Below are 25,899 nucleotides of genomic sequence, written 5' to 3'. Positions count from 1 at the left end.
GAGAGGAGCGCTGGAATGGTTTGAGGCTTACCGGACCACATCAAAACTCTTTTGTTCTCATGAAAACCAAAAGATGACTTTTAAATCAACATCGTGTCACTTGCTGATCTGAAACAGTCATGTCATGTGTATTGGCAAAGTGCCTGGTTGCTGTAGCCTAAGACAAATCGATAATTCATTATCCTTATGTTGTTGGGTCAGTAAGACTGCGTTACAACTGATACACAGTAGGTTGGTAGGTAAATTTGCAAAAATGCAGGTTTAATTTACATACCTAGGTAAGTCCTTCAAAATGGACCTTTTGTTACGAGTTAATTTGTTTTACAACTGTGTTAATGTTAGGATTAACAAGACCTTACTGTCAGGACCTCGCTTTTTTTGGATGAAAAATTCTTTCACTGAATTTTTTTTTAACAGTAATGAGACTCCTAGCTGCATCCTGTAATAAATCTATGGGTTATCTTTTACCACAATGCATGCTGGCGCATTAACTTGTTAGCATGCATGGTATGTCATAACCAGTATTTTTATTTCAGCTTTTTAGTACTGCTGCTCTCTCTTCTCCAACTTTTGTTTAGTGCTTATAGCCCAACTTGAGTGGAAGCAGGGATTTCATGAAGAAATAATATGAAGCAAATTTGGGTTTTTGCTTTGACATTTTTCACATCGTTTTAAAGAAGCATAAATGTGAAACAGTAACTAATGGGGTTTTTTTCTTTTGCTTTATTTCAGGTATATCTACATAATGGGAATCCAAGAGAGAAATGAAAAATTATTCTATAGGGTATTACAAGATGATATTGAGCGGTTAATGCCAATTGTATACACACCAACAGTAGGCCTTGCTTGCTCCCAGTATGGACACATCTTCAGGAGACCAAAGTAAGAACAATAGATACATATTACTGCTGCTTTTACTATAATTTTCTCTGTATACTCGCCTGAGGTTTGGAAATGTTTTACTTCATTTTCATTTGGATTCAGCTACCCAAGACTTGTGCCAATTCAGGGCAGTAAAAGTTCATTAAATAATATCTCAAGACCTAGTTTATATTGGAAAACAGAATATTTGAAAACAGAAGTGGTACTGTGTCACATAAATACCACAAGTGCAGGGCTTCAGTTCCATTTCCAGCTCTTCCTATATGCCATACAGCTCTTTAATTCGGAGGAGAGTGCTGTGGCTTTCTCCAACTCTCAAAATCACATCGGTGATTCTGAGGATGTTATCAGGACGGAGCATTTGGAGGAGAGTGTAGATCGAAAGGGATTTCTGGAGGTCATCTGGCCTCACTCTCTGTTCAAGAAGGGTAACTTCAGGTAGGTTCATAGATCTATTCCCCTGTGCATGTAGCCTGCACAGAGGCAGAAACACAAGTGCACACACGCCCATACAGCAGATTTGCTGGAGGGAGCTCAGGCTAATGGCGGTTCTGGCAGAATCAAAGCTGTGATGAACATGTTCCTGCTGATGACAGAGGGTCCCGGTGCTGGAGAGATTCTCACAAGGCTCTGCAGACCAGCACAGCATGACACCTTGGGTGCAGGAGCAGAGGCCAGCAAGCAGTGCCCGAAGAGAGATGTAGGCAAAGAAGGAAGAGAGAGACTTGACTTGTGGTAGCTCAGCGGACTCTGTTGGGTACAGATAGTCCCCATATTAAAGCTGTGCTATGAGGAATCAGCTTTCAGTTATTCTGACACAGTAAATGCACTTGACTGGGATCCTGGTTTGGGTTCAGCAGTGACTTCAGAACAACCGTTCCGGTTATTAGCTGTGTTGAGGAAACCATTTCAGACTGGCAGTCGTTTCAGCTCATTTCCATGATACTCTCACTGCAATTCAACGTGTCTCTAAAGCCCTCTCACTTGAGGGCTTTAGTGCTGGGTGGAGGAAGGGCTAATCCATCGCTGCCACAAGGACTGGGCTGCCTAGTCTGGCTGCTGTGATAAAGACAGTAAGAAACTCAATGGTTTTGCTCCTGATATGGAGCAGGGGATGTGAAAGATGTACTCTTAGTTCTCACATGCTTCCTTTCCTCTTCGACGTCTCTCTCTGTGTTATAGACCACTTTGAAAACTGTTGCCCTCTAGAAGTTGTCTGTAGAAGAAATGGCAGCATGGACTGGAACTCAGGATGTGCCCCTTTCTTTCCAAGCACCCGCACTTTCCAAGTGTTGGTAATTTATCTGTTACCACCTCTGCTGAGCCTCCTAACAACAGAGGGCTTGCTCAAGCAGAAGAAATACAGACACTTCTCTTCACCTCTGCTCCTTTCTGCTCCTTTGCCTCCCCTCTCACGTTCCCATGGAGGAGCACTCAGCAGTGGGAAGCACTGTTCTCCTGGTCTTGAAGAAGACAGTATGCTCAGTCCCTGGCTTTCTCTTCTCTTCCCCTCACCTTGTATAATGTCTATTATACAATATAATATTTTATATTATATAGTATAATAGACACTATATATATAGGCACTCAGGTAAAGCCAGGCCTAGGATCATATTCCCTTCTCCTATTCTTACAGGGGAGCATAGATCCTGCCTGACGCTAACACCAGAGGTGTTCTGTCCAACAGGGGTATTAAAGGTGAATATCTGTAGTAGTGCAAAATCCAGGTAGCATCATGGAAAGTATTTTCCCTGCGTTCTTATTTTAGTGTCACAGTAGCCAAATAGACTTTTCTATTAGAAAGTGTCCTTTGAGTGATTTATGGCAGTGATTGCAATGCTTTCAGTTTTAATAAAATAGTACTGTTTGATATTTAGTTTTACAAAGCAAGGTGAACTTTCTAGTTGCCACCTATAAAATATTTATGCTTTTTATTTTTTCTTCCAGAGGATTATTTATTTCTATCTCAGACAGAGGCCATATAAGGTCAATTGTGAACAACTGGCCAGAGAACGACGTTAAGGTATTACCATGCTTTTTTTTCTAGTTATTTAATCTCAGTTGAACTTCTTGAAGACTTGTTAGGACTTGATGGAAATGTAAATGTTAAATAATGTATCCTTGTCTATTTGACAGTGATGGCAAAATACAGCTAATGATGATAATGCATATCTTGAAGAGCAGCGTTTTATCCTAAATATGAGGTTTATGATTTGAGTAAACAGCAATGATGGGAACTAGACTTGCCAAACTTTTTCATTTTACTTCATTATTCCACCTTTTGGGGAGGTGTTGAGGGATGCACCTCTGGGTCTTACTGTGTTACACAGCAGTAGCAGAGGCAATCTTGTCCTCAGATTAGGACACAGAAGTGGTAGTTGGGAGGCCCAGATTTTGCCGTTAAATCCTGTATGAGCCAGTTGGGTCAAGAACCACAAGGAGAGATGAGGTGAATGATACTTACACAAACTTTTTGACGTCTGGATTTGTAAGTGGAAATCATAAATCCAAGTTACAAGCTGGAGTTCCACACAGCAGCTTGGATCCTTCCTTAGATCCTTAGCTTTCAAGGATTTGGGCAGTGGATTTCAGCAAAGAAAAAGAAACATAGCAGATTCTAACATTAAGCATTATTGCTTCAAGTAGAACATTCCTTGCAATCTGTTCTTTGTTTGACTGTGCAAACATACCTGAATTTTTGCCTGGAAAAAAACACAACTGGTATTGCTCTAACCTTTATAGATTTCAGTAGTCATGTATAATTTCACCTGCTTTTGTTTTCAGGCTGTTGTCGTCACTGATGGAGAAAGAATATTGGGTCTTGGAGACCTCGGTGTATATGGGATGGGAATTCCTGTAGGAAAACTGTGTTTGTATACAGCCTGTGCAGGAATACATCCAGATAAATGCTTGCCTGTGTGTATTGACGTTGGAACTGATAATACAGTGAGTTTGACTGAACTTTGCCTGCCATAAATTATCCCTATGAAAAGCAGTTATTTAAGAGTATTTAGTACTATAAGAGAAGATTTTTATTTGAGCACTTTGATTTAAGTTAAAACCAAATGTTTTATGTAAGGGTAAATGATTTGGAATTCACTATACAGTTACATATCAGTGACTGAAAAATGCCAGTTGATTTGTCAGTGAAATGGTACATTTGGAAGTAATTTGAATGCTGGAATGTAAAATAGACAGTCAGTTTGACCTGACTTTTAGAAGCTGGAAATGTGAATCAGATTTATTAAAGCAGTTTATTGTTCACAGTATTGATTTGTTCCATTTTAAAAGCAGCCATCACCATCCTCAAGTGCCAGCTGAAATTACTGAACATTGATATAGACTGGAGGCAGTTACAGTGGCTATATAAATGCAGCATCTTTGGTGTGAAATATGTTGCTGTGAACTCTGGAAAGTGTACATTGAGGAAGTGAATCATCCTGCTGCTGTCTTTGATCTATTCTTTTTCAGACACTCTTAAAAGATCCATTTTATATGGGGCTATACCAAAAAAGGGATCGCTCACAGGTCTATGATGACTTAATTGATGAATTTATGGAAGCCATTACAGACAGGTATGACACTGAATGTTCTGCACAGGAGGACGGCCAAAACTGCTGGCAAAAAAAAAACCCCAACTCTAACACACTGTCCTTGAAACAGTAATTTAAGGAATAAGGATAGGACTAGAAGTCAAGAGATGTAGCTCTATTTCTGGCTCTGTAGTGACTTTCTCTGTGACCTGGAACATGCTGCTTGTAGTTATCTGTTAAATATGCACAGAAGGGAGATGGAACTGTTTTAAGCGGTGAAAGGCCTGAGGACATCCTCTTCCAAAGTCAATTGATTACGTGCAGGATTTGTTTCAAAAGGATTGTATTTCTTTTATGTGTCTAGCGATAGGAATATTTGCCATGTTCTGTAGGTATGGCCAGAACACACTTATCCAATTCGAAGACTTTGGAAACCACAATGCTTTTCGTTTTTTAAGAAAATACAGAGAGAAATATTGTACCTTCAATGACGATATTCAAGGTACACCTTTTGTTTATGTTCCTTAATCATTATGTTCCTTACTATGCAGAAACTTTGCCTAAAACCATAATCTGCCATATAAATCTGTTCAGCTTACCTTAGGTTTGTATTGCTTTTAAAGGGACAGCTTCAGTGGCCTTGGCAGGACTGCTGGCAGCACAGAAAGCCATTGGTAAACCATTTGCAGAGCAGAAAGTACTGTTCCTTGGAGCAGGAGAGGTGAGTTCTCTTAAGGGCTCTAGAGCAGCAAGAGATTTAACTGTGTGTTTTCTGGTTCTGTAGGACTTGTGGAGATTCACATTCTCTGAATTCCATTGCAAAGCTTTTTATATAAGGCCAGCTGAAATATGTTAACAGAAGGGACTACCTGCTGAAAGATGATTATTTGAAAGGTGTTTAACATTTGCAAGGACTCAAGTTTTCCACTTCTTAAATAGACTTGAAAAAAGCATCAGGGACTTGTGTATAGTTGAAGGGGAATTTACCATAAAATTCTGATTTAGTAAGAAAAAGAGTGAGAACATCTTGTTAATTTTTATAGCATTGGAGAGAAGTACACAGTATTTTTCTTAGCAGGTTAAATCAGTGGCTGTTTGCAGCAGATGCTTGTTAGTTACTGGGGCAGCAGTGTCAGGACCAGCACCATTCTGCTTGGGATGTCATCAAAATTGCTTCTATGGTGCTGACAAAATAACTTAATTAGCTGAAAATTTCTCCAGCTGGGGAAGGTCCTGATTGCAATAATTGCCCAGTGTTGTGTTGTTGCCTGAGCACTGAGCCCTGCTCTGCACTTCCTTCTGTCTTATTTCTCCTGCCAGACTTAGAAGCGTGTGCAGTAAGTCAAGAGAGGGGATGTGGAGGGGAGAACTTCCAGCATCTACTTTCTGCCCTCCCTCTGAAAGGCCTTTATCACAGGCAGCAGGAGCAGAGAGAGGTTTAGAAAGTAGTTGGGCGCAAAACACTATGCTGTGGTTTCTTGACAGGAGGGCTGCAGCACTAACTTGTTCTTATAGTCTGGTTGGGCTGGTTTTTTGTGGCTGCTGAATTGGTACAGGCACAGTACCCAGAAGAGCTGCCCCTCTTTCCCTTGAAGATGTGACACTGTTGAATCCCAGGAGTCTGCCCCTGTCTAGGCAAACATTGCTTGTGTTTCAGAGCTGACTTACTAAATGATTTTTGTGGGCATCTTGAACAGGGTGGTGTTTGTGATGACAGACCTCTTTTGTGACTTGTTACAAATCGAAGTCCTTTTATCCACAAGGCTGCCCTAGGAATTGCCAACCTCATTGTTATGGCTATGATGGAAAGTGGTGTTTCTGCTGAGGAAGCCTATAAGAGAATATGGATGTTTGACAAATATGGCTTACTGGTTCAGGTAGGGGTGCACCATGCCTTGAAATACCACAGTACAGATGGCCAGTGATTTCTGTGTTCTTCTGACCAAACGAATCAACTTTTTATCTATAGGGTCGAGAACAAAAGGTAGATTCCAATCAAGAACCATTTACACATCAGGCTCCAGTGCAGATACCAAAGACATTTGTAGAGGCAGTGAATGTACTTCGGCCTTCAGCTATCATTGGTAAGTAAGGTTATTTTTGTTTCTGTGTTCCCATCATTTAGTTATTTGTAGCATTTAATTTGCTAACATGGTTCCAAGGAGGTTGATGACAGTGATCTGTGTTTCTGCTGGTAAATAAGATTAAAATGTGAGGTCAGTTTTCTGCTTGAAAATATACTGAGCTGCAGGTTAGCTCTCGGTGCATCCTTCATTGCAGCTGTGGTGCTTCTTCTGCGTCTTCTGTTCCTTGTTAACTGCTTCCTCTAGCCCTTGTCCAGCTGGTGTTGGACCTTTCTTGGAAAACTCTGAGCATGTTCTCAGGGACTCCATGGCCACGATGAACTGAAACTGTAGTGAAGGACACTAAGAGTCAGGAATAAAAATAGTGACCTTTTTCCTAGACGTGTTCTCTACACCAGCGGCAAGGGAGAGGGCAGTCACAAACACCATGGTTTCTGCTTTACAGGAGTTGCCTAACCTGAGGGTTTTTTCCTGATCTTACCAGTGTATACAAATATCTTAAGGGCAAGTGTCAGGAGGACGGGGTCAGACTCTTTTCAGTGGTGCCTAGTGACAGGGCAAGGGGCAACAGGCACAAACTGCAACACGGGCAGTTCCACCTGAATGTGAGGAAGAACTTCTTTACCTTGAGGGTGGCAGAGCCCTGAAACACGCTGCCCAGAGAGGCTGTGGGGTCTCCTTCTCTGGAGACATTTGAAACCTGCCTGGAGATGGCTCTGTGCAACCTGCTCTAGGAGAACCTGCTTCAGCAGGGGGTTGGGCTAGATGGTCTCCAGAGGGCCCTTCCAGTGCTGACCATTCTGGGATTACTTGCCCCAGTCAGCTTCTGTGGCCAGAATCTGCCAGCAGCATGGCTGGAAGGAACCATTTCATCCTGCAGATCGCCAGTCCCTGTTAGGTCGTTGACATACGTAGGTATCGATGCATAACTGTGGCTGTTTGCACAGGTTAGATGGGATTACAGGTATTTCCTGGTACAACTCTGCAATTTCCTTTGCACAGGATGTATTTGGTGGGTAGGGGGGTGGCAGTTTTTTGGGTGAGTAGCTACCTTGAAGTTTGTAGCAGGTGTACAAACGTACATCATTTTGATGTATTTGCACTCTGTGTTTGGGTGTGGTCAGGAATACCAATATCAAGGGAACGTGCATTGTTAACATCCCACTAGGATGAATCATCGATGAAGAACCTGGAGTTCCCACTTGCTTATCCAGGGCAGTGAAAAGTGTTCTTTACCCAGATCAATACAAAAAAAAACCCATGTAAAATAGGCTTTTGGAACACATTAATTAGATGTTCCTGTGAAAATGAGAATTTTAACCAGCCACCAGCAGAGCAGTGCCTGGTTTTTATCTCCTGCTGTTAGAAAAGCCTGCGATGCTTTGCTCTGAGTGGGAGACTTCAGGGGTGACATGAACTTAATCTACAGTCGCTGTCATCTGCCCTGAGGCAGTCAAGTATTGATTCTATTTTTATGTGTTTCCATGTGCTTCAGGAGTGGCGGGAGCTGGGCGGCTCTTCTCTCAGGATGTGATCAAAGCAATGGCCTCTATCAATGAGCAACCCGTAATATTTGCACTAAGTAACCCTACAGTGAAAGCTGAATGCACAGCAGAGGAAGCGTATACATTAACAGAGGTATGTAAGGTTTAGAAATGTTGACCTACTGGCACTTACTGACAGAACTGTTTACTGAGTGTGAGAAAGCAAGAAGTCCAATTATTTTATTATTACTTGGACTTACTGACGTAATAATACAGATCTTTCTTGTGTTCTGGCAAATGTAAATGGAGACGATTCAACAAGAAGTCTTTATTTTTAAATGACATCTTGCAAAGCTTAGAGCCTAAATCTTGTTATGGCACCGGTGAAGACTTGTGCTTCCAGCACATGAGTTGGTGATGGCCCTCTGTCCTTGTGTTGCCCTCTCACAACGTCTGTGTCTCGTACCTGGCATCACCACACAACATTGAAATGAGTGAAACAAGAATAAACACCCCTCATTCTGCACCATTACCTCAAAGCCACTACACCGTGGACTACTTGGGGAGGGTCAGAGGCCAGGGTTTTGGGGTGTTTTTTTTAATAACACTATCACCAGTGCATCCAGACCTTGGTTTTTACCTTCAGTGAAGCAAGTCTTTTATCCTTCTGCATAGCTTTTTATATAAAACTAATCATCTTTGAGGAGAGCCTGAAAGGAAGGAGATGGGGGCAGGGGAGCATCAGGCAGGTAGGGCTAGCTTTTAACACTTCGAACTGACTGTTGATGCCTTTCCTGCAGACTTCAGGGGTGAGGCTCATGAAAATACTACTTTTTTTTCTCTCTCTCTTTTTTTTTTTTTTTTTTTTTTTTTAAAATACAATCCGAAATCAAGTGACTGGTGTGAAAATGAGTGGGTGGAGATCTTTCCTTGTTTCTTGATGCAGAACTATGAACCCCTTTTTTTCTACTGGTAGTGTGGCTCAGTTTCCACTTTCCATTACTGCCTCAGTGGCATTAGCTTCATCCTAGGAAGGGTAGAGCTCCATCATCTCCAGTTTCTCTTCCCAGATTCTCTTCTGTGTTATGGGGCCCATCAGCTCGGAGGCAGCTCTTGATACAAGAGATTTGCAATTCCAGAGTTGAGCCCTAGGCAGGAATAACAGCCTCAGGACAAAATCTAGACCTTAGTTTTTAATAGTAAATGAGAATGCTTTTAAATGTCGATGGTTTAATATCTCTTGGATATCTTGCATTAGCCAGAATAGTGAGTTGGGCAGTGTTTCAGTATATAAAATTAAATTCCAATTATCTTGGATAGAAAGTAAACAGGAGTTGGTTATACAGCAAAGCCTTTAGCTGGCATAAATAAATGTAAAAATTACTGGCATCTCTGATGGCTGAAGGAGGCCAGCAGCACTATTAGAGGGAGACTCAGCCTCATTTTTGCTTGCACTTTTTATAGAATATCAACAGAGCAATAGATGTTTTAAGGGAAGAAGCTCACTTGTTCCCTCATGGCCGTGTGTTGAGTCACAATGAGTTGGACCTCAGGGTGGTTGTTGCTGTCAGATGGAGAAGCAAAACAGTGCTGGTTAGATTTAGGTGTGATAACATGTCTTCACTGAAGTAGCTGTGTGAGCATGGTGCCATTTAAAAAATTGGTGCCAAATGGGGAGAGGGTCTTTGTTTTTTTCCTGTATTGGATCGATATGTCCTTTTATTCAGGAGTTTCCAGAAGTTATTATTTAGACATGGGTTATTTGAACAATTCAATATTCCTGGTCAGTAAATGAATGGATGTAATTTTGTTCCAGTCCTTATTAATAAATTTTGTAATGTTTCTGGCTCTTTAGACTTTTCTCTGTACCTAATGTTTGTTTTCCTAATGCTCTTCAGTTCTCTGAAATGTACTCATTTTACCTATAGTTTGCCCTCTGAAAAATGTGTAATATTTTTCCCTTCAAGGTACAGTAATTACCTAGAGAATCCTGCCCAACTTCACTTTGTCGTTTAACTAACAAAGTTTGTCAGAAAATTAGGGATAAGAGCTGTCAGCTCTGTGTGTCTCCTGGCCTTGGGAGTAGCCTGATCCTGGCTGGTGTAAAATCTTAGACTAAATTAGGAAGTCAGTAAAGAAATGAAGATATCATCACTAAGCTTTTATTCCTTATTCTTTTTCCACTAGGTGGCACCTGTAAAAGCCTGATGATGTTTTGGTGCCCTCTGCTGCCGTGTATTGTGTGGGCTTTTGTTGTGTTTGAATTTTCATAGTCTTTTGGTCCAGTCCTCAAATGCATCCGTATATTTTGCTCCCTATGCAAAAAGGCTATTGTTGTGGGTATGCCCTAACATTCAAACATAGTTCCCAAGTCCCTAGCTTCTTTGGTAATTTGTTCTCTAATGTAGTGGTCTGGGGAGCTTTAAATGTTTGTAAATAATGTTATTAAACCTGTTACTCAAAAGAATGTCAAGATTTGTTGCTTAGGGGGAGTTTACTGCTTGAGGAAAGGATCATTTATTTGGAGAATATATTTCACACTCCAAACTCTGGATTTGTTTTAGTGTTTTGTGCTGATTAAAATTCTTTTCAAAAGAAACTGCATTATTCACTCCTCTGAGAGCTCTCAGCAATAAAAGCATGATACAGCAGTCCCTCCCTTCACTCTCTCACTCATCAGTAAATAAGTGATCTTTTGTTACTGTACTTCTGTTGCAGTCTCCTTTTGGAAGTGGCCATCATTCAGCTGTCTTTGTACAGTCCGTACGGTGGTGTGTCCTGGCTTGTGGCCATGGTTCCTGATACATGGTTATAAAAATAGTTAACACACAAGTACTTTATTTTGTGTGTGAGTAGTTCCTCTAAGTCATTGCTGTCTTAAAGAACAATGAATGATAAAACAAATGGATGGCTTCCATTCCTTAGAAAGCTACACAATTCAATGTGTATGCTTGCCTCTTCTGCTTTCCAGATGTTTGCTGCAGGAACACTACACATTCTGCAGCTGCAGAAACATGCAGATGCTTACTGATTCTTGTGTCTCTTCCAGGCCCTACTGGAAAAGGGTGGATTTGGTGGCAGTCGTTCTGGGATTGCGGAAATTGAGTCAGCAAGGGTTTTAAGTATGTGCTTGAATCCAGTTGCATTCAGCAGGGCCATTTGCCTTTTTGCATTTGGCTGTGTGCTTGAGTACCTTCCTGACTCAGTCCAAGAGCCAACTGGCAGCTGTAGGACTGTGGTGTCCCTGTATTTCGTAATGACTGTATTGCTCCAAACTGTTGGCTCTTTAGAAGCCGCCTAACTGATTATTCCTCTGTTTAACAGGGCCGTTGCTTGTTTGCCAGTGGCAGTCCCTTCGAGCTGGTGACTTTGAAAGATGGAAGAACCTTCAAACCAGGCCAAGGAAACAATGCTTATATTTTTCCAGGTGATAAATAAAATTTTCTTCCTTTAGTCTTTCAGACTAGGCTGTTAGCAGCTCGTCTTGGGTTCCCTTGCTACCCTAGGCACAGCTAGCAAAGCAGCATGAAGAGGTGTTACCAGCATGTAAAGCTGAGAACTCAATCAGAAGAACGAATGAAAGAAAATCAGTTAAGGATGGATGCGAGGCATGTGCAGCTACATATGCGACATGCATGCAGTGAGCTTACCTAGCTGGATATTTCTAAGAAAACAACAGGGAGTTATTAAAGGCTTTGAAAGCTGTTGCATTATGGGTTCTTCTGCTTGTTTGGGGCAGGAGGTGGAGGAGAAAATAAGTGTTAATATATGCCTCTTTTAAAGTTACACCTGCACAAGTGAGGGTCCAAAGGAAGCCCTAGGGATACTTCTCTGCCTTCCCCTTTCTCTCCCTTTCCTCCCTGAGCTGCTAAGCTCCAACCCCTTGCCGAAAGCCACTTATTATGGTAAATGACTGGCACACACGGTAATAGTTTTGTGAATGTGCGTAGAAAGCTATGGGAAGATTTTTTAAAATAACATTTTAGATGACTTGCAGCTTCTTGGCAGCAGGCTGCGTGTTTTGGAATGGTGGCCCTAATTGACAATAATTTTATTGTAGGTGTGGCTCTCGCTGTGATCCTCAGCAGTGTTCGACATATTAGTGATAAGGTTTTCCTAGAGGCTGCTAAGGTAAGTGAGGAAGCAGAGCAGGCTGTGGCTTCTGACATGATGGTGGATGAAATGTTGGGCAATTTCTCAAATCTTGCTGAAACTCTGTGGTTTCCTGTTTGATTTCTGTTGGTTGTATCCCTCCCCAATGGAGGAAAAAAAAAAAAAAGAAGGATTTTTATCAAACAAAACTGTGAAAAGCATCAGCTTCCATTGCTTTTTTAATTTTTTTTTGTTCAGAAAATCAAACACCCAAATAGGAAATCTGTCCATGCTTAAATTGCCTCCCAGCCCTGTAGGTCTGGCAGCAGGCCTGCCCCTGCCTCCTGCCCCACTCTGGGTTCCACAGCTGGCAGTGTGCTCAGGGATGCACATGGCCCCCAGGCTACCAACCTCTCCTGCCTTTCTACTCTGCAGCAGGAGCACCTACCACATTGGAGTGGCCAGTGAATCAACTGGCCAAACACATGGGTAGTTGTGCAGGCACGTTGCGCTCTTCTGACTTCCCTAGTTATGGGGAGTTCAGCCTCCAAAAAAATAGGATCATATTTTGCTAAATGTTTACAAGCAGAATTTGCTGATATGGGCACAGATTGAAGAGTTGATTTTTGAGAATTTTGAGATTCTGACTGCCTTACCCTACTGCTTTGGGAGCATTCTAGTAGTAAGAACAGTGCAACTTGTTTCTTTCAGGTGTTTTAGCATGATATTGATCCCACTCGGGATGCAGTAAATAAAACTTGTTTGTTTTTCTAACTCAGGCATTGACAGAACAGCTGACCAATGAAGAACTTGCACAAGGAAGACTTTATCCTCCACTGTCTAATATCAGGGAAGTTTCCATTTATATTGCTGTCAAGGTGAGTATGAAGCATAAAAGCGGACTGTACTAAAAGCGTTTTATGTGTACATTAACCTGCTGAATTGCACAGTATGGCCCTTTGGCACAAAATACCCAGTTCTTTGTGCCTTTAATAAGAGCCACTTATAAAAATTTGGAGTTTGTTGGATGCTTCAGTTTGGCAGTAACAATGGGCCAAAATGATGCTCCCTTGGTTTCTGAAATCAAGTTTTAGATCTTGGTAAGACATTCAGGAATTACAAAAGGACTTTGGTGTTTGTCTTTATCCAGTTTGTGAGTCCTAAACATTGCAGTGGAAGCGGGGATGTTACGTGAAAGTAATAAAAGGCACAAACTGCATGGTGATTTAATTTTCAGGTTATGGAATTTTTGTACGCAAACAACATGGCTTTCCATTACCCTGAACCTGCAGACAAGAACCGTTACATTCGATCAAAGGTTTGGACCTACGAATATGAGTCCTTCATGCCAGATGTGTATGACTGGCCTGAATCTAAGGTTCACTGATGCATCAGAAGATTGCACTCCTCAGGCAGCATCTTCTACTCTGCAGGGATCCCTTTTTCAAACAAGTTTAAATCATCATCTTTGAGTCCTATAATTTATTTTTGCTCATTTTGTTGTCTTTTTTTTTTTTTCCCCCTTCTGCCCTGTTTTTCACTTGATGTAGATTTCTCCCCACTCTCCCAAGTACCTGATGACTGTATGGATGATGGCATCCATCACAGGAATGAGAGAGGACTTGAAAATTAATTTAAATAATGACATTGCATTTCTAGCTAAGAGCCAGCACCACAATAAATAATTCCATTAATGATGTTTTAGCTACGTGCATTTGATGAACTATAGCTCTCTCATCACTGTTGATTTCCAGAATGATTTATTTCTGCTTTTAATAATCAGTCTTCTAATTGTCCTGGTGTTGTCACACTGCATTATCTGTGACATCACCAGAGAGCATTTGTCAAAAAAGAAAGGACAGCTTAAGACAAATCTAACGGTCTAATGGGCTTTCTGTTTTATCTGATATTTAAAGATGCCCATGTCCAGACTTCCTTGTGGCATTGGCTGCTCTGTTTCTTTCAGTGTGCTTTGAGGAGCAGCATGGTGTACACACGTGGAATCTGCAGCAATGTCTGTATTTTGTGTTTTCATCATCATGTAAAAAAAATCTGTTATCAGGAAATACATGAGCTAGTTAAAAATATTCTTGGAAAGCCTGAAAATTATATTAATCACTTAATAGCTTTTAAAAACAAAGCTATGCTGTTGCGTAATAAATTCTATAAAGTAAAGGCAGGATCTGAGGCAATTTATGGAAATCTTTTAGAGGTTTTAAGGGGAGATTTTTTGCAGTGGACTCCAAGGTGATATGCCAAAGGGTTTTTGTTTCATTTGTTAATTTTTTCAGGGTTCTGTTTCTTCTAAGCTAATTTGTTTTCTCTCTTGCATACCCTTGTTCTCACAAAACGACCTGCGTGCGATGTTTTCGTGACATCGCTGACTCAAAAACTCGTAAGTGGACTCACTTGCCACTTTGAACAAGCCCCCCGCAGATAGCTGATGAAGCTGAAACAGAAAGTGCTACAGGCAGCTGTTGACACACACATATACAGAAGTTTGAATGTTTCTTGTGGTCTTAGTCCAGTATATTCAGTTCAGTTTGAAGACAGGACTCAAAAGTTCTAATGCCTAGAAGCTGTAAGTTGATCACTTCCTCACTCCATTTACAGATGTAATTTGTTGGGGGTTTCTGAAAACAAAAATTGAGTTGAATTCTTCCTTGCAATGAAGAGCGCTGCATGTTTGATGCAGATACCACAGTGTGCATTCCTTTTCATTTTGTTCATACCAGGTTTGTGTGCCCTCCATTAGTTTGTATTAGCAGGCATGGACACACAGTGATAGTTACAGTCTGTGACTTTTCTAAATCTGGTCGCTGTAACAAGAACAGTGGTATGTCAGGAACAGAAATAATGTGCTGCTGTTTTGCAGTGTTCTGCATCAAGGTAAAAAAGGACAAAAATAGATAGATGTAAAAGGGCTATACTGGCAAACTTGAAGCCAGAATCCAAAGAGATGAAGTAAAACTTGCTCAGGATTTACCTATGGCAAGCACCTCTCTTGTTTCCTCATTTTTATTGGAAAATGCGGTCTCCAAAAGAACAGGCCCAAAATAGAACAGGGAAAATAGTCTCTGTACCCCTTTAGACGTGGTCTCTGCCTCTTACTGCCTAATCTCTGATTTTAAAATTATGTTCATGTATTAGATAAAAAGAACAGTGAACTCTGGGAAGGCTTTTATCTAAGTGAGGAAAGAAGACTGATTATATAAACGCAGAAAACAGTCATGTGGGGAAAAGGCTGCATATTCAAACTGTGGTAAAGTGCTGTCTGGTGGGGCTCAATGCCACATTGCCAAATTGGGCGATGTACATGGATTGCAACTTGTATATGTACAAAAAAGACCAACACACACAGAGATGATGTTTTTACAAAGAATGTTTTTTCCATCTATTTTTGCTATGCCTGGTTTTTATTGTATTTAAATTAGTGATCTTACTGAAAAATTGTTAATTTAATGTACAAATTATTTTTACCTTCTGAAAATTCAACTCTAGCTGAAGCCTGTGGTAGTGTGTCAATGGAGTTCTGCATCACTGGATTCAAGTATATTGGGAACGCACAATTCCTCACTTCTGCCAACATACTAATTAGGCAGATGAGTAACAAAAATATCCCATGTGCTGATCTTGTGTCCTGGCTGAGACTGATCACAGAGGCAGGGCAATCAGTCTCTAAATATAACTCTGTCTTACAAAATAAAGATCTCCATCTATCTGTTCAGTCTGATTGTGTGTTTTAAGGCAAGAAGTGCAGTCACCATCCATAAGCAGTGGGCATTGACGGTGCTCAGGAAAACCTGGCGCTTCAGAGAACAGCATTACCTGCACGCAGCAGAGTCTTGCTTTGGGCAAGAGTGATTACAATTCCCAAAGGGAGCTCTCGCACAGGGAATTCACAGTGGCTGCTGTCAGGCTGAAGGAAAATGCCTGTTTGGTGAAGCACAGTCCTTTTCCTTCCTGGCACAGCCTCCCTGCTGTCTTTAAGCTGCAGATGCCGAGAAGGGCTGTTCAGAATTGGCTGGCAGTGGGATTTTCCCAAGTACAAATGTTCCTGCATAATTTTTCTGGAAATACCACTGCACAGGTGAGGAAAAAAAGTCTTTAACAAGCTGGGAGGCTCCAGTTACAATACAGCCCTGCCCTGATGGGGCTCCTCTATAGAGGAGGCCTGACTGCCTTTCTAATCTGTCCCAGTTACTGTGGATATGTGCTTGTGGACATTGTTTAATCAGGTTCTGTTCTGTTGATAGCTTGCAATATAGACACAGTGGAATTTTACCTTTAATGTACAGCCATTGTTTTCCATTAGCAACAGGAAATATGTCAGCTCAGTTTTAAGTGCATTTCACCCTCCCTTTCATCTCTCTCAGATTTATTTTTTTTTTATAAAATATACAGGTTCATCTTCAATTTTGTGTATTCTTCACATCTAATCTTTGCATTAATTAGTTATTTATCTTGCCGATTAGTAAGGACCCAAAGTATCCTTTTTCATATTCTACTTAACCTGATTTTTTTCTGTTTGCTGACTTATGCAAAAGTATTTACCGATCTTTATCTAATTAGAAAATCCTCTTACGCAGTATGCAAAGGGAGAAAGTTGTCACCAGGATGTATTTTGTAATGCTACATACAGTAAATTAATCTTATACTGTTCTTTAAAAAAATTGTATTGCCTACAGGATGACTAGTGTTATAGCTCTTCACACAGCTCTGGTGACTTTTGCCCTCTGAATGGTATAGAAGTCCGTCTTTCATGTCTCTTCTGTGAGGATACTATTTTGGGTGTACAGAACGCTTCGGAGAGGATCAAGGACTTCCACTGAGGTCAGTAGCTCAGTCTTTTCCAGGACTGGTCCAAGATTTGCTTCCTTAAAATCAACAGGAGCAGGACTGAGCCTCTTGGCAGCAATGTATAGAAATGTCTAGGGCAGGAGAAGAAAGGTAGCTAAGGGAGCGCAGCCTTTTTATATAAAATACATGTGTTCTTGTTCAAAGATGTTACAGAGGTTTGTACGTTCCTGAAGCATATGTCTGCATGCCAACAAGTGACCTGTAGAGGAAGACTACTAAAATGTATCTGATAGATTTTTAAAACCCAAGTGTGACTTCTCGCATAAGTTCTTGGTTATGTTTGTGAACAGTGATGTTTCATGATGTTGTGTTTGTTTTCCAGGCTTAAAACAAAGCAACACTTCATGTGCAGATTGGTGTTTAACAGGTTTCCTGCAGTAGGTGCGTGTCTTCCCTGTACTGTAGTTTCCAGCACAGTGTTTTGCGTGGGGGTAGAGTAACTCTGTCACACTCCTCTGGTAGTAACTGCAAAGATAAATGATACACCTTTTAGTTTTTCAATAGCGGCCCTATTTGGTGACTATTCCTGCCTACGGGGTTCACTATTGTACAGCTACAACTGTGAATTTTAGTTCAGCTGACTCTGGGGCTAAGTAAATCCAAGTTGTTTGTCTTTTGTTTGTTCCGGGTCTTCTTGACCTCAAAGGTGCAGATTTGAGCACCTCTGTCATTTGGATAAAAGTATCTACAAGACTCTCAGATCGGACTGTAAGAACAGAACAGTTTGGACTCCTGTTGCAGCTGCAAGTGCTGTTCCTGAGTTTAAGACACTGTCATTTTTTGGACTATTTTTTTTAAGATGATGCATGCTGCTATCCTGTTTCGTAACAGCCAATACCTAATAGGCAGCGACTGGTGTTACATTGAATAGTGGAGCAAGGAGAAAATCTAGAGCAACTCTCTAATTGCACCCACTTGGCAGCTGAGTTTGAGCAATGTAATTCAGCTGCTGCTGGTGAAGGGACATCTAGTTCTGTATGGATCTACCTTGACCTACCTACCTACTTCCGAAATACATATTACCATGGTATCAGAAAGCCTGCAGATATTCTGGGTGAACCACAAGGAAAATACAGCACGCTTTAGACCTCTGCTTCCTACCATCACTTCCCCAATCCTAGCATTTGGTAATGATGCAGCTTACTCGTGCCTGCTCTGGAGGAAGATATGCCAGCAGCTCCATCGTATGCAGGGGATCCAGGACCTGGTGGCACAGCGGACCATGGCTACAGCTCATGTAAAAAGCTTTCTCACATCAGACATTTTGCTCACGGTGCAAGAACCCTGGGGCATGCATTTATATTCTCCCATGCATGAAGTTGGTGTTGGATTGAACTTCGCTCTCAGACTACCTTGGACTTTACCCATCCTTGAAGTAGTTCCTTTGTAATGAAAATGGAAATAAAAGTACTTTTAGGACTACACAAACAGAATAAGATGGCCAGTTTAAGTAATGCAGTGTCAAAATAGATATAGATGGGCTTAAACATACCTACTTTACACAAATAAATGTAAGTCCATCGGAGTGCTTGTGAGAACAGTTCTTGCCTGATCTGCCCGGGGCTGACTGTACCTTGGAGGGTTATCGCTCAGCTGAAACTAAAATTGTATTTAATGTGAACTGGTTGGGGTTTTTTCTCCTTTATAACGTTGTAATTCTTGGAATGTGTGTTCTGGTCTTCTGTTTTCTTAGTAAAATGCATTCCCTTTGCCTAAAGTACATTTGACTTTGTTTATTCTGAAAAAGTAACCCTTGATCTATACGGAATTGGTATGGAACTGTCTAAATCACTGATGTTTTGGGGTTATTTTTTTCCCTTTTGTCCCTTGCGCACCACCAGCAGACACACCCAGGACTTAGGCTGTGCAATTTTATCCCCAGAACTGGTTTTCCACAGCATTTGGTTGCCGGGAGGCCCTTTGTAAACGCCCTGAGGCCCTGCCCCCGCCTGGCCCCAGCGGCCGGCGGCAGCCCCCGGCACCGCAGCCGGCCAGGGCCGAGGCCGCCTAGCTCCCCGTGGGGCCGGGGCCGCGGCAGCCCCGCCTGGGACAGCCCCGCCTGGCGCAGCGTGGGGGCGGTGGGGCCGGGCCTGGGCCGCTCGGGCTCCGCCTGCCGCCGCCCGGGGGAGGGTAGGCGGGCCGCGGGGAACGGGGTAGGCCGCGGTTTCGGGCCTGGGCCTGGCCGCGGTCTGTTTGCGGGCTAAACCCTGCCGTGCCCGGGCGCGGCAGCCCGCGGAGGCTCGAGTTGTGCCTCACAAGCCCCGTGGGAGCGGGGAGGGCGGCCCGGCTGTGGGGGGCTGCGGGCGAGCTTAGGCCTCGGTAAGGCTTTTAGCGTGCCCTGGCCACAAAGTTACAGCGTGATGCCTCAGACCAGCTGACAGGTTGCTAAATCTGCTTTTACGCAGGGGTAAAGGAAGCAAAATGTTTATTTCTGCTTTCTTTTGGGGGGGTGATAGATGTGCATTGTACCCCTCCTCGCCTCCCCCGAGGTCGGGTTGCACCTTGGTGTGCTTGGGAGGAGGCTGCTAGCACACCCGGGAAGAGGACTGCTTTCCTTCAGGGAATGGCGGCAATGCCTCTAAAAGCAGCTAAACTGAGGCATTTTTTTGTTTGTTTGTGTGAGAAGCTATGGACTAGGGTATTGTTTATTAAGTTTTATGTTAAACCCAATGTAAAGGTTAGGCAACAAAAGATAAGATAACCGCAATCGCTTACACAAACTAAACCAGATACCGCTTGTGCGAGATAAGATAACCACCAGATATCCAGGAACCGACAGAAGCAGGACAAACAACCCCATATAAGGACATATGAGTGAGGGGTCAACTATGGGACGAAGGAGGAAGACTTCTTACTTCGGCCTCAACGACCACCAGGAGGCAGAAAACGACCCCCTAACAACAACTGAAGCATGCCTCCACTACCTCATGAACACGGAAGTAAAGATGTATAAAAAGGGACTGTTTGAACTGCTCAGTACGGCAGTTGGCGGAGCGCAGACTCCCCTGTCGTCCAGCGCTGTTTTTGCTCATATTCTACTTGCTATAATTAATAAAATTTTAATTGGATTATGATCCGTTGTGGTCTCAATTTATAACAGTTTGAAAGGCATCTGAAGCTGTTGAGGCACCTGGACCTTGAAATGAGGATGAAACACATCTGAAAATGGGGTAGGCGCTAAATCCGGGAGGACTTAAGGCTGGAGATAGCACACCCCGTAAGGCGAGGCGGTGTTAGAGTCGTGCACGGGGAAGTTCTGCTCCTAATGCAGTTTTCCAAAGGTTGCCCTGCGCCTACAGACCGGCCAGGCTCCTCATCTGGACAATACAGCAGATACATAAACTACTGGGGTATGGCAGCTGACAGTATAGATCCTTCTGCTGCAGTAGGTGTCCTGCAATCTGTCAGGCAGCCTTCAGGCTACGTAAATGTTTGGTAATTTTGAATTTTTCTCTTTGCCCTGATGAGAAGCCAAACAGGCTTTCAAGGGCACCATTGCAAAGGCAGAGTAAATCAGGTCATTCCTGCGTCTTGTGGTCTCTGAAGCTGTTTTGAGGGGAGAAAGTTTTTCCTCTCTGGGTTGCTGGGCTGCCTGCCCCTGACGTCCTGCCATGGCATTTAAATGTCAGCAGTGGCTCTTTGGTGTTAGTCGTTCTGAAAAGGCTTTTAGAGGAAAGCACATGCAGGAAAATGCAGTTTAAATGAAGTAAAGAAGAAAGAAATAATAGTGGGTTGAAAGGTTAGAGTGTTTCCAACTGGATAGGGCTGTTTCTTTAGGTAATGAACAAAGGTCTTACGTGTGGGCTGCATGTTTGCAACCTTCCACTGACATAAAGAGGAAATCTGCCGCTTGTAAATATTGTGTCATCTGAAAGTCATATCCTACTCCAGGGAGGTTTTATTTTTCTTTTTTCAAGGGGAGGGGAATTTGATCCTCACATTAAAGTACAGAGGATGCCTTCATTTAAAGCGAAAATGTTTGTTTCTTTCCCAGCATAAACACATATGTTCAGCAGCTCAAAATCTCTTTCAGGTGGTGTACCGACGTACTCAGAATGTTGATGGATATAACTTTCCTCGGCACAGGCTCAGCGTATCCCTCTCCAACAAGAGGAGCATCAGCATTAGTGCTTCACAGGGAAGGAGAGTGCTGGCTCTTCGACTGTGGAGAGGGAACCCAAACACAGTTCATGAAGAGCCATCTCAAAGCAGGTTTGTGCTGTTGAAAGGTATTGTTATGAGGGAAGGGGGAAAGTTTCATGAGATCTAAACAAAATACTTTGTTCTCCTGCTCATGGTATTTGAATACATACTAAACATGCACGAGCAGCTGAAAGTGTTGTGTATGGGTGGCACTTGCTTAACCTGCTGTGCAGTAATCCTTGATTGCCCTTTGGTAAGGAATTGTGTTTGAGAACCAAACTCTCTTGAATTAATTTCTTGGGCTTTGTAATTTCAAACGTGGTCCACAGACCAAGTACAGCTTGTGTTTATCTGAAGACAGCTCTAGACAATACCTGCTGTGAGTCTTCCTGTCAACAAACACTGTGCTTTTGTTGTCAGGTAAAGTTGTGTGTATCTGTGGTAACTTTTACAAATGTAAATATACAAATACAAATGGCAAATAAAGTAGAAAACAGGTTTATCATCAGTTGCTATGCTTTTGCAGTCTACAGCAGCAAGAGCAGTCTTCTGACTCGAAAGTTACAAAGATGGAATTATCAATTATGAACAGAAAACCAGCTTCCTGCTCCTCCAAAATCTGAAGCTGTCAGAGGATTTAGTGGCCAAGTGGACAGACAAATTTTTACTAAATTTACTGCTTTTTACTAAATTGTTCTTAAATCAAAACAGAGATTCTGTCCTTCCTATTGCTTAGTCCTAACAGATGCTGGAGAAAATGCCTTACTGTACAGAAGTGGGGACTCAGCTAGGAGAGGAGACTGAGGCAGCCTGATTTAAGTACACGTATCTGTAATGAGAGAAAATTCTGGGTTTTTTCAGTCTAGCAAAGGTAGGGTCCAGTGCCTGGGAGCTGGAGTAGGACAAATTCAGACATGAAACAAAACCCAGATCTTGTAAGCGCAGTTTTTCATCTGTTCAAAACAAACCAGCCAGACACCATAGTTTTCTTGCCTTTTAAAAAAACTTCAAAATCAAAACTGGATGCTTTTTTTAAATTTATTTTTGATTATGTTAATGTCATGTGCTAAATTCAAAACTGGGAACAACATAAATTCCACGTTACGTTTCTCATTCGTCTACAGTTTCCATGTGATGTATGAAAGCACAACCACTTTCCAGCACTGCTTTGTGTTTTAATATGGCAGATGTCACCAGTCGATTCTGTTCCATGCTTGTAGCACGTTTTGCTTAGAAGGAACTAAAACTTCTGTCTCAGCAGTCTTCTCTTGGCAAATCAAGACAAAATAAACCTTGTGTGGAAACTTATCGCTACTATGGAAGAAATACACTTTGTGGTTTGGGTTTTATTTCTTGAACACTAGTTTTATTTTGATTTCCCTCTTTCCTTATTTCCTACTTCTCACCAAAAAGCGATTATTCCTGAGTTGATACAGCGTTCATTTATTTTCCTGCCTTTTTCTGGTTTGTTTTTCTTTTCCTGTTGTTCTAATCAATAGGCAGAATTACCAAGATTTTCATAACTCATCTTCATGGTGACCACTTCTTTGGACTTCCTGGCCTGCTGTGTACACGTAACCTCCAAAGTAGCCCTGACCCAAACAAACCACCTCTTGATATTTATGGACCATTGGGACTGCGAAACTTCATATGGAGGAGTATGGAGCTCTCCCACTCACAATTTCTCTTTCCCTACACTGTTCATGAACTGGTACCTACACGGGACCAGTGCCCCTCAGAAGAATTTAAGGAGTTTTGTCACTTGGACAGAGATGAGGTATCTCCCCAGGGAACACAAGGGAGAATACTCCACCTGGATCCAGTAGAAAACTCTTACTTGCTGGTTGAAGATGAGGAGATAGTTCTGAAAGCATTTCGCCTATTTCACTGCATTCCTTCCTTTGGCTTTGTGGTAGAAGAGAAGCCCCGGACCGGTAAACTCAACGTACAGAAACTGAAAGACCTTGGTAACTATTTTGGCTTATTTTTCCTCTTTGTAATTGTTTAAATGCCTAAATACATGTGTTCCAACTGAGTAGCGAGCCCAGTTTTCAGCAAATGTAACAAAATTGGGTTCATAGGCAGTTGAAATCTTTTTATGACCATGTTTCTAGGGGTTCTAGCAAATTAGAGGTCCTGTATCTCTCCGTAATTGATTTTAATTCGATTTCCCATTTTCTGTTAAAGACATTTTAATACTTCACACCAATGCAGCCATTTGGTGTGTAATACTAGTGCTAATTAATATTGCAGACCATTCTCATACTGGGAAGAGCAAACAAGTTCAGATGTTAAAGTTTAAAAAGCACAATGTGGCTTTCAGGGAAATGTATGGCCAGTGTATTTGCATGACTTTATTGACTTTAATATGAAAAATATAGCTTTTCTTCAAATACACTTCCTGCTGACATTACAGGCTCGCTATTTGCATGAAATATATGAAATATCAATTGCTATTTATATTTAGGTTGTATTTTTTCAGTGAGACAACTCTATGTATAGCATATCTCTTCTGAAGTTGTTTTTTTTTTTTAAACATGACATTCATTATAATACTTATGGGCTCTTTTGCCTTTATTTACCAGGAGTTCAACCAGGTCCTTTATATGGGAAACTGAAGAATGGAACTGCAGTTGTTCTAGAAAATGGAGTAATGATTTCTCCTTCTGATGTTTTAGAAGACCCTATTCCTGGAAGAAAAATTTGCATTTTGGGGGATTGTTCAGGTGTGGTTGGAGATGCGGCTGTGAAGCTTTGCTGTGAAGCAGATGTACTGATACATGAAGCTACATTAGATGATACCCAGGAGGAAAAGGCCAGAGAGCATGGTCATAGCACTCCAAAAATGGCATCAGATTTTGAAAAATTGTGTAAAGTTAAGAAACTGGTTTTCACTAACTTCAGTCAGCGGTATAAACCAGCTGCTCAGAGAGGTGAGGGGGGTATGGACGTCACCGAACTGAAGTGACAGGCAGAGTCAGTGTTAGATGGTCAAGAAGTAACATTAGCTGAGGATTTTATGACAATAGAAATTCCAATGAAAAATGAGAAATAGCGTTAGCAAGCTCTGCATGAAGACAAAGTAGGATGGTGTTGGATAGCACTTAAAAATACTGGTGGTGTTTCTGGTACCATAGAATGACAGAATCATTTAGGTTGGAAAAGACCTGTAAGAACATCAAGTGCAACCGTTAGCTCAGCACTGCCAAGCCCACCACTATCCATATGAGTTCTTTTCTGTGGCACGCAGAGAACTGTTGCAAACTAGAGAGAGTACTAGGTACAGTTAGCGTTGCTTTTGTAAAGGATACGCAAACATCTGGAATTAGGAACAAATTCATAAGTGATGGTTTCAGACACCTAGCTTCCCCAGAAACTGAATGTGTAGACTGGTGCAAGCCTTCACAGCCTTTTTCTTTTCAGCCAAGGTTTTCCTTGGACCACAGATTCCGGGAGCAGAACACTGGATCATTTAGCTTAATACAGCCCTCTGGAAGGTTTGTTTTCTGCACCAGAATTTAAGATAGCTCGCCTGTTGCAAGCTTTTGAATAACGTCTATTTCAAACTTGTATACAGTATTTTGTAACTGTAAGGGGACTGAAACTAATAAAAGTACTTATAACTCTGCCAAGTGTTTGTAACTAGGGGTGTTGCTATGCTTGAGTTGAGGAGCGCTTCTAATTCCCCCTTTGCATATGAAGTTTTCTCATAAATAAAAACAGTTTAGGCTTCCTATCAAAAGTGAATCGCTCTTAACAATTTGATTCATTTAAAGCTTTGAAGCGTGAGCACTAAGCTTGTATACCTATTCCCTGCATCAGTAATGTTTTGGAAGTATGCTTGAAAGTCTTTAGGCAGATGACAAGTAGTCTTTCCTAAAGTGTTCCTCCAGATGCATTTCCAAAGACAAATTACCCTGATAAGACCGTATTTGTGTTTGTAGAAGTACCACTACAGGAGGAATTTCACCTAGTATATAGCTCAGTCTGCAATGACTTTCAATTAAGGGACATGTAAACCAACTTTATCTCCTTTTCTTCTCCCCTCAAAACAAACCAGAAGTTGGGAGTTTCCCAAATTCTAGCTCAATTTTCTGGAAAAAAAAAAAAGTAAAATCAGTGTTTTTGTAAAATCTACCCTAAACATGTTTCCCTTAGCATGGATTCCTGAAAGCTGAAACACTTCATAGCTCTCTAATATAAACACTGAAAACTCTGGCAGGTTGAAGTACAGCTGCTACAGTTTGTGCTTGTTCTTTTGTTGAGTTGATGGTAATACAGATGGAAAATGAATCTGTTTTAATACACAATTTCCTTCCTTGCTTTAAATGTCAAATAACAAAGCTCCAAAAAACTAAAACACTCCCACTCTTCAAGGATCTCTCCCCTGAAAATGGTGCACTGCTCAAAGGTGGTTTGTGGACAGTGGTAATCCTCACCCAGACCAAGCTGGTGAGATGAGGAAGTTAAATCCTGCAGATAATTTTTCCATACTCTTGATGTTTTCTTCACTAGGAGCGTGTAAGTAAACAACAATCTTCAAAGAAAAAAAAAAAAGTGTGATTTCCTTGCTTAATTTGATCAAATTGAATTCAATGTCTTATCCCCACCCTTCAAACAGGCTTTTACCTGTGGCTGTAGTAACTCCGAACTGAATTACATCAACATGAATATTTCATGCTTCAAATATGCTTCAAATGTAGAGGAAGTCTTGGATTTCTTAAAAAAAAAAGTTGGGAAGAATTGCAAACTTGAAGAACATGACTTCTGGAGCAGAAACTCACTGATTTCTTGTGACTTCTCTCTTAAAAATGGTGTAAA

At 41.6% G+C, this 25,899-nt stretch overlaps 2 protein-coding genes across 9 annotated transcripts in view; both read left to right on the top strand.

The window, feature by feature from the left end:
- The window catches only part of LOC101921703 (NAD-dependent malic enzyme, mitochondrial), a 39,626-nt gene extending 20,956 nt beyond the window's left edge, over nucleotides 1-18,670 (top strand). Inside the window, exons 4-16 of one of the 5 annotated variants that reach the window (XM_027794514.2) lie at nucleotides 733-882; nucleotides 2,830-2,905; nucleotides 3,667-3,828; nucleotides 4,354-4,457; nucleotides 4,808-4,917; nucleotides 5,039-5,136; nucleotides 6,179-6,292; nucleotides 6,385-6,499; nucleotides 7,995-8,137; nucleotides 11,308-11,410; nucleotides 12,044-12,114; nucleotides 12,855-12,953; nucleotides 16,764-18,670. In XM_027794514.2, coding sequence (XP_027650315.2) covers nucleotides 733-882; nucleotides 2,830-2,905; nucleotides 3,667-3,828; nucleotides 4,354-4,457; nucleotides 4,808-4,917; nucleotides 5,039-5,136; nucleotides 6,179-6,292; nucleotides 6,385-6,499; nucleotides 7,995-8,137; nucleotides 11,308-11,410; nucleotides 12,044-12,114; nucleotides 12,855-12,953; nucleotides 16,764-16,772 — 1,354 coding nt within the window. In that variant the 3' untranslated portion in view covers nucleotides 16,773-18,670. Of the gene's footprint in view, nucleotides 1-732; nucleotides 883-2,829; nucleotides 2,906-3,666; nucleotides 3,829-4,353; nucleotides 4,458-4,807; nucleotides 4,918-5,038; nucleotides 5,137-6,178; nucleotides 6,293-6,384; nucleotides 6,500-7,994; nucleotides 8,138-11,307; nucleotides 11,411-12,043; nucleotides 12,115-12,854; nucleotides 12,954-13,312; nucleotides 15,797-16,763 lie in introns of those variants that run through there. The other 4 variants (XM_027794513.2, XM_005242905.4, XM_027794515.2 and 1 more) reach the window with 4 other exon arrangements.
- A 222-nt stretch (nucleotides 18,671-18,892) lies between these two features.
- LOC101921875 (zinc phosphodiesterase ELAC protein 1) lies at nucleotides 18,893-24,825 on the top strand. 4 transcript variants are annotated; one of them, XM_055793103.1, is made up of 5 exons: nucleotides 18,893-19,316; nucleotides 20,044-20,105; nucleotides 20,969-21,147; nucleotides 22,578-23,045; nucleotides 23,664-24,825. In XM_055793103.1, exons 2-5 carry the CDS (start codon nucleotides 20,101-20,103, stop codon nucleotides 24,044-24,046), a joined length of 1,035 nt encoding a protein of 344 aa, XP_055649078.1. In that variant the 5' UTR covers nucleotides 18,893-19,316; nucleotides 20,044-20,100; the 3' UTR covers nucleotides 24,047-24,825. The 4 variants fall into 4 exon arrangements, with proteins under 4 accessions (XP_055649078.1, XP_055649079.1, XP_055649080.1 ...); XM_055793104.1 differs by having other exon boundaries at nucleotides 18,893-19,342; XM_055793105.1 differs by having other exon boundaries at nucleotides 18,895-19,316; nucleotides 20,044-20,157.
- Nucleotides 24,826-25,899: the final 1,074 nt, after the last annotated feature.

This window comes from Falco peregrinus, chromosome W (assembly GCF_023634155.1).
Source record: "Falco peregrinus isolate bFalPer1 chromosome W, bFalPer1.pri, whole genome shotgun sequence".
NCBI classification, from domain to species: domain Eukaryota; kingdom Metazoa; phylum Chordata; class Aves; order Falconiformes; family Falconidae; genus Falco; species Falco peregrinus.
This window is presented reverse-complemented; position numbering and strand designations above follow the sequence as displayed.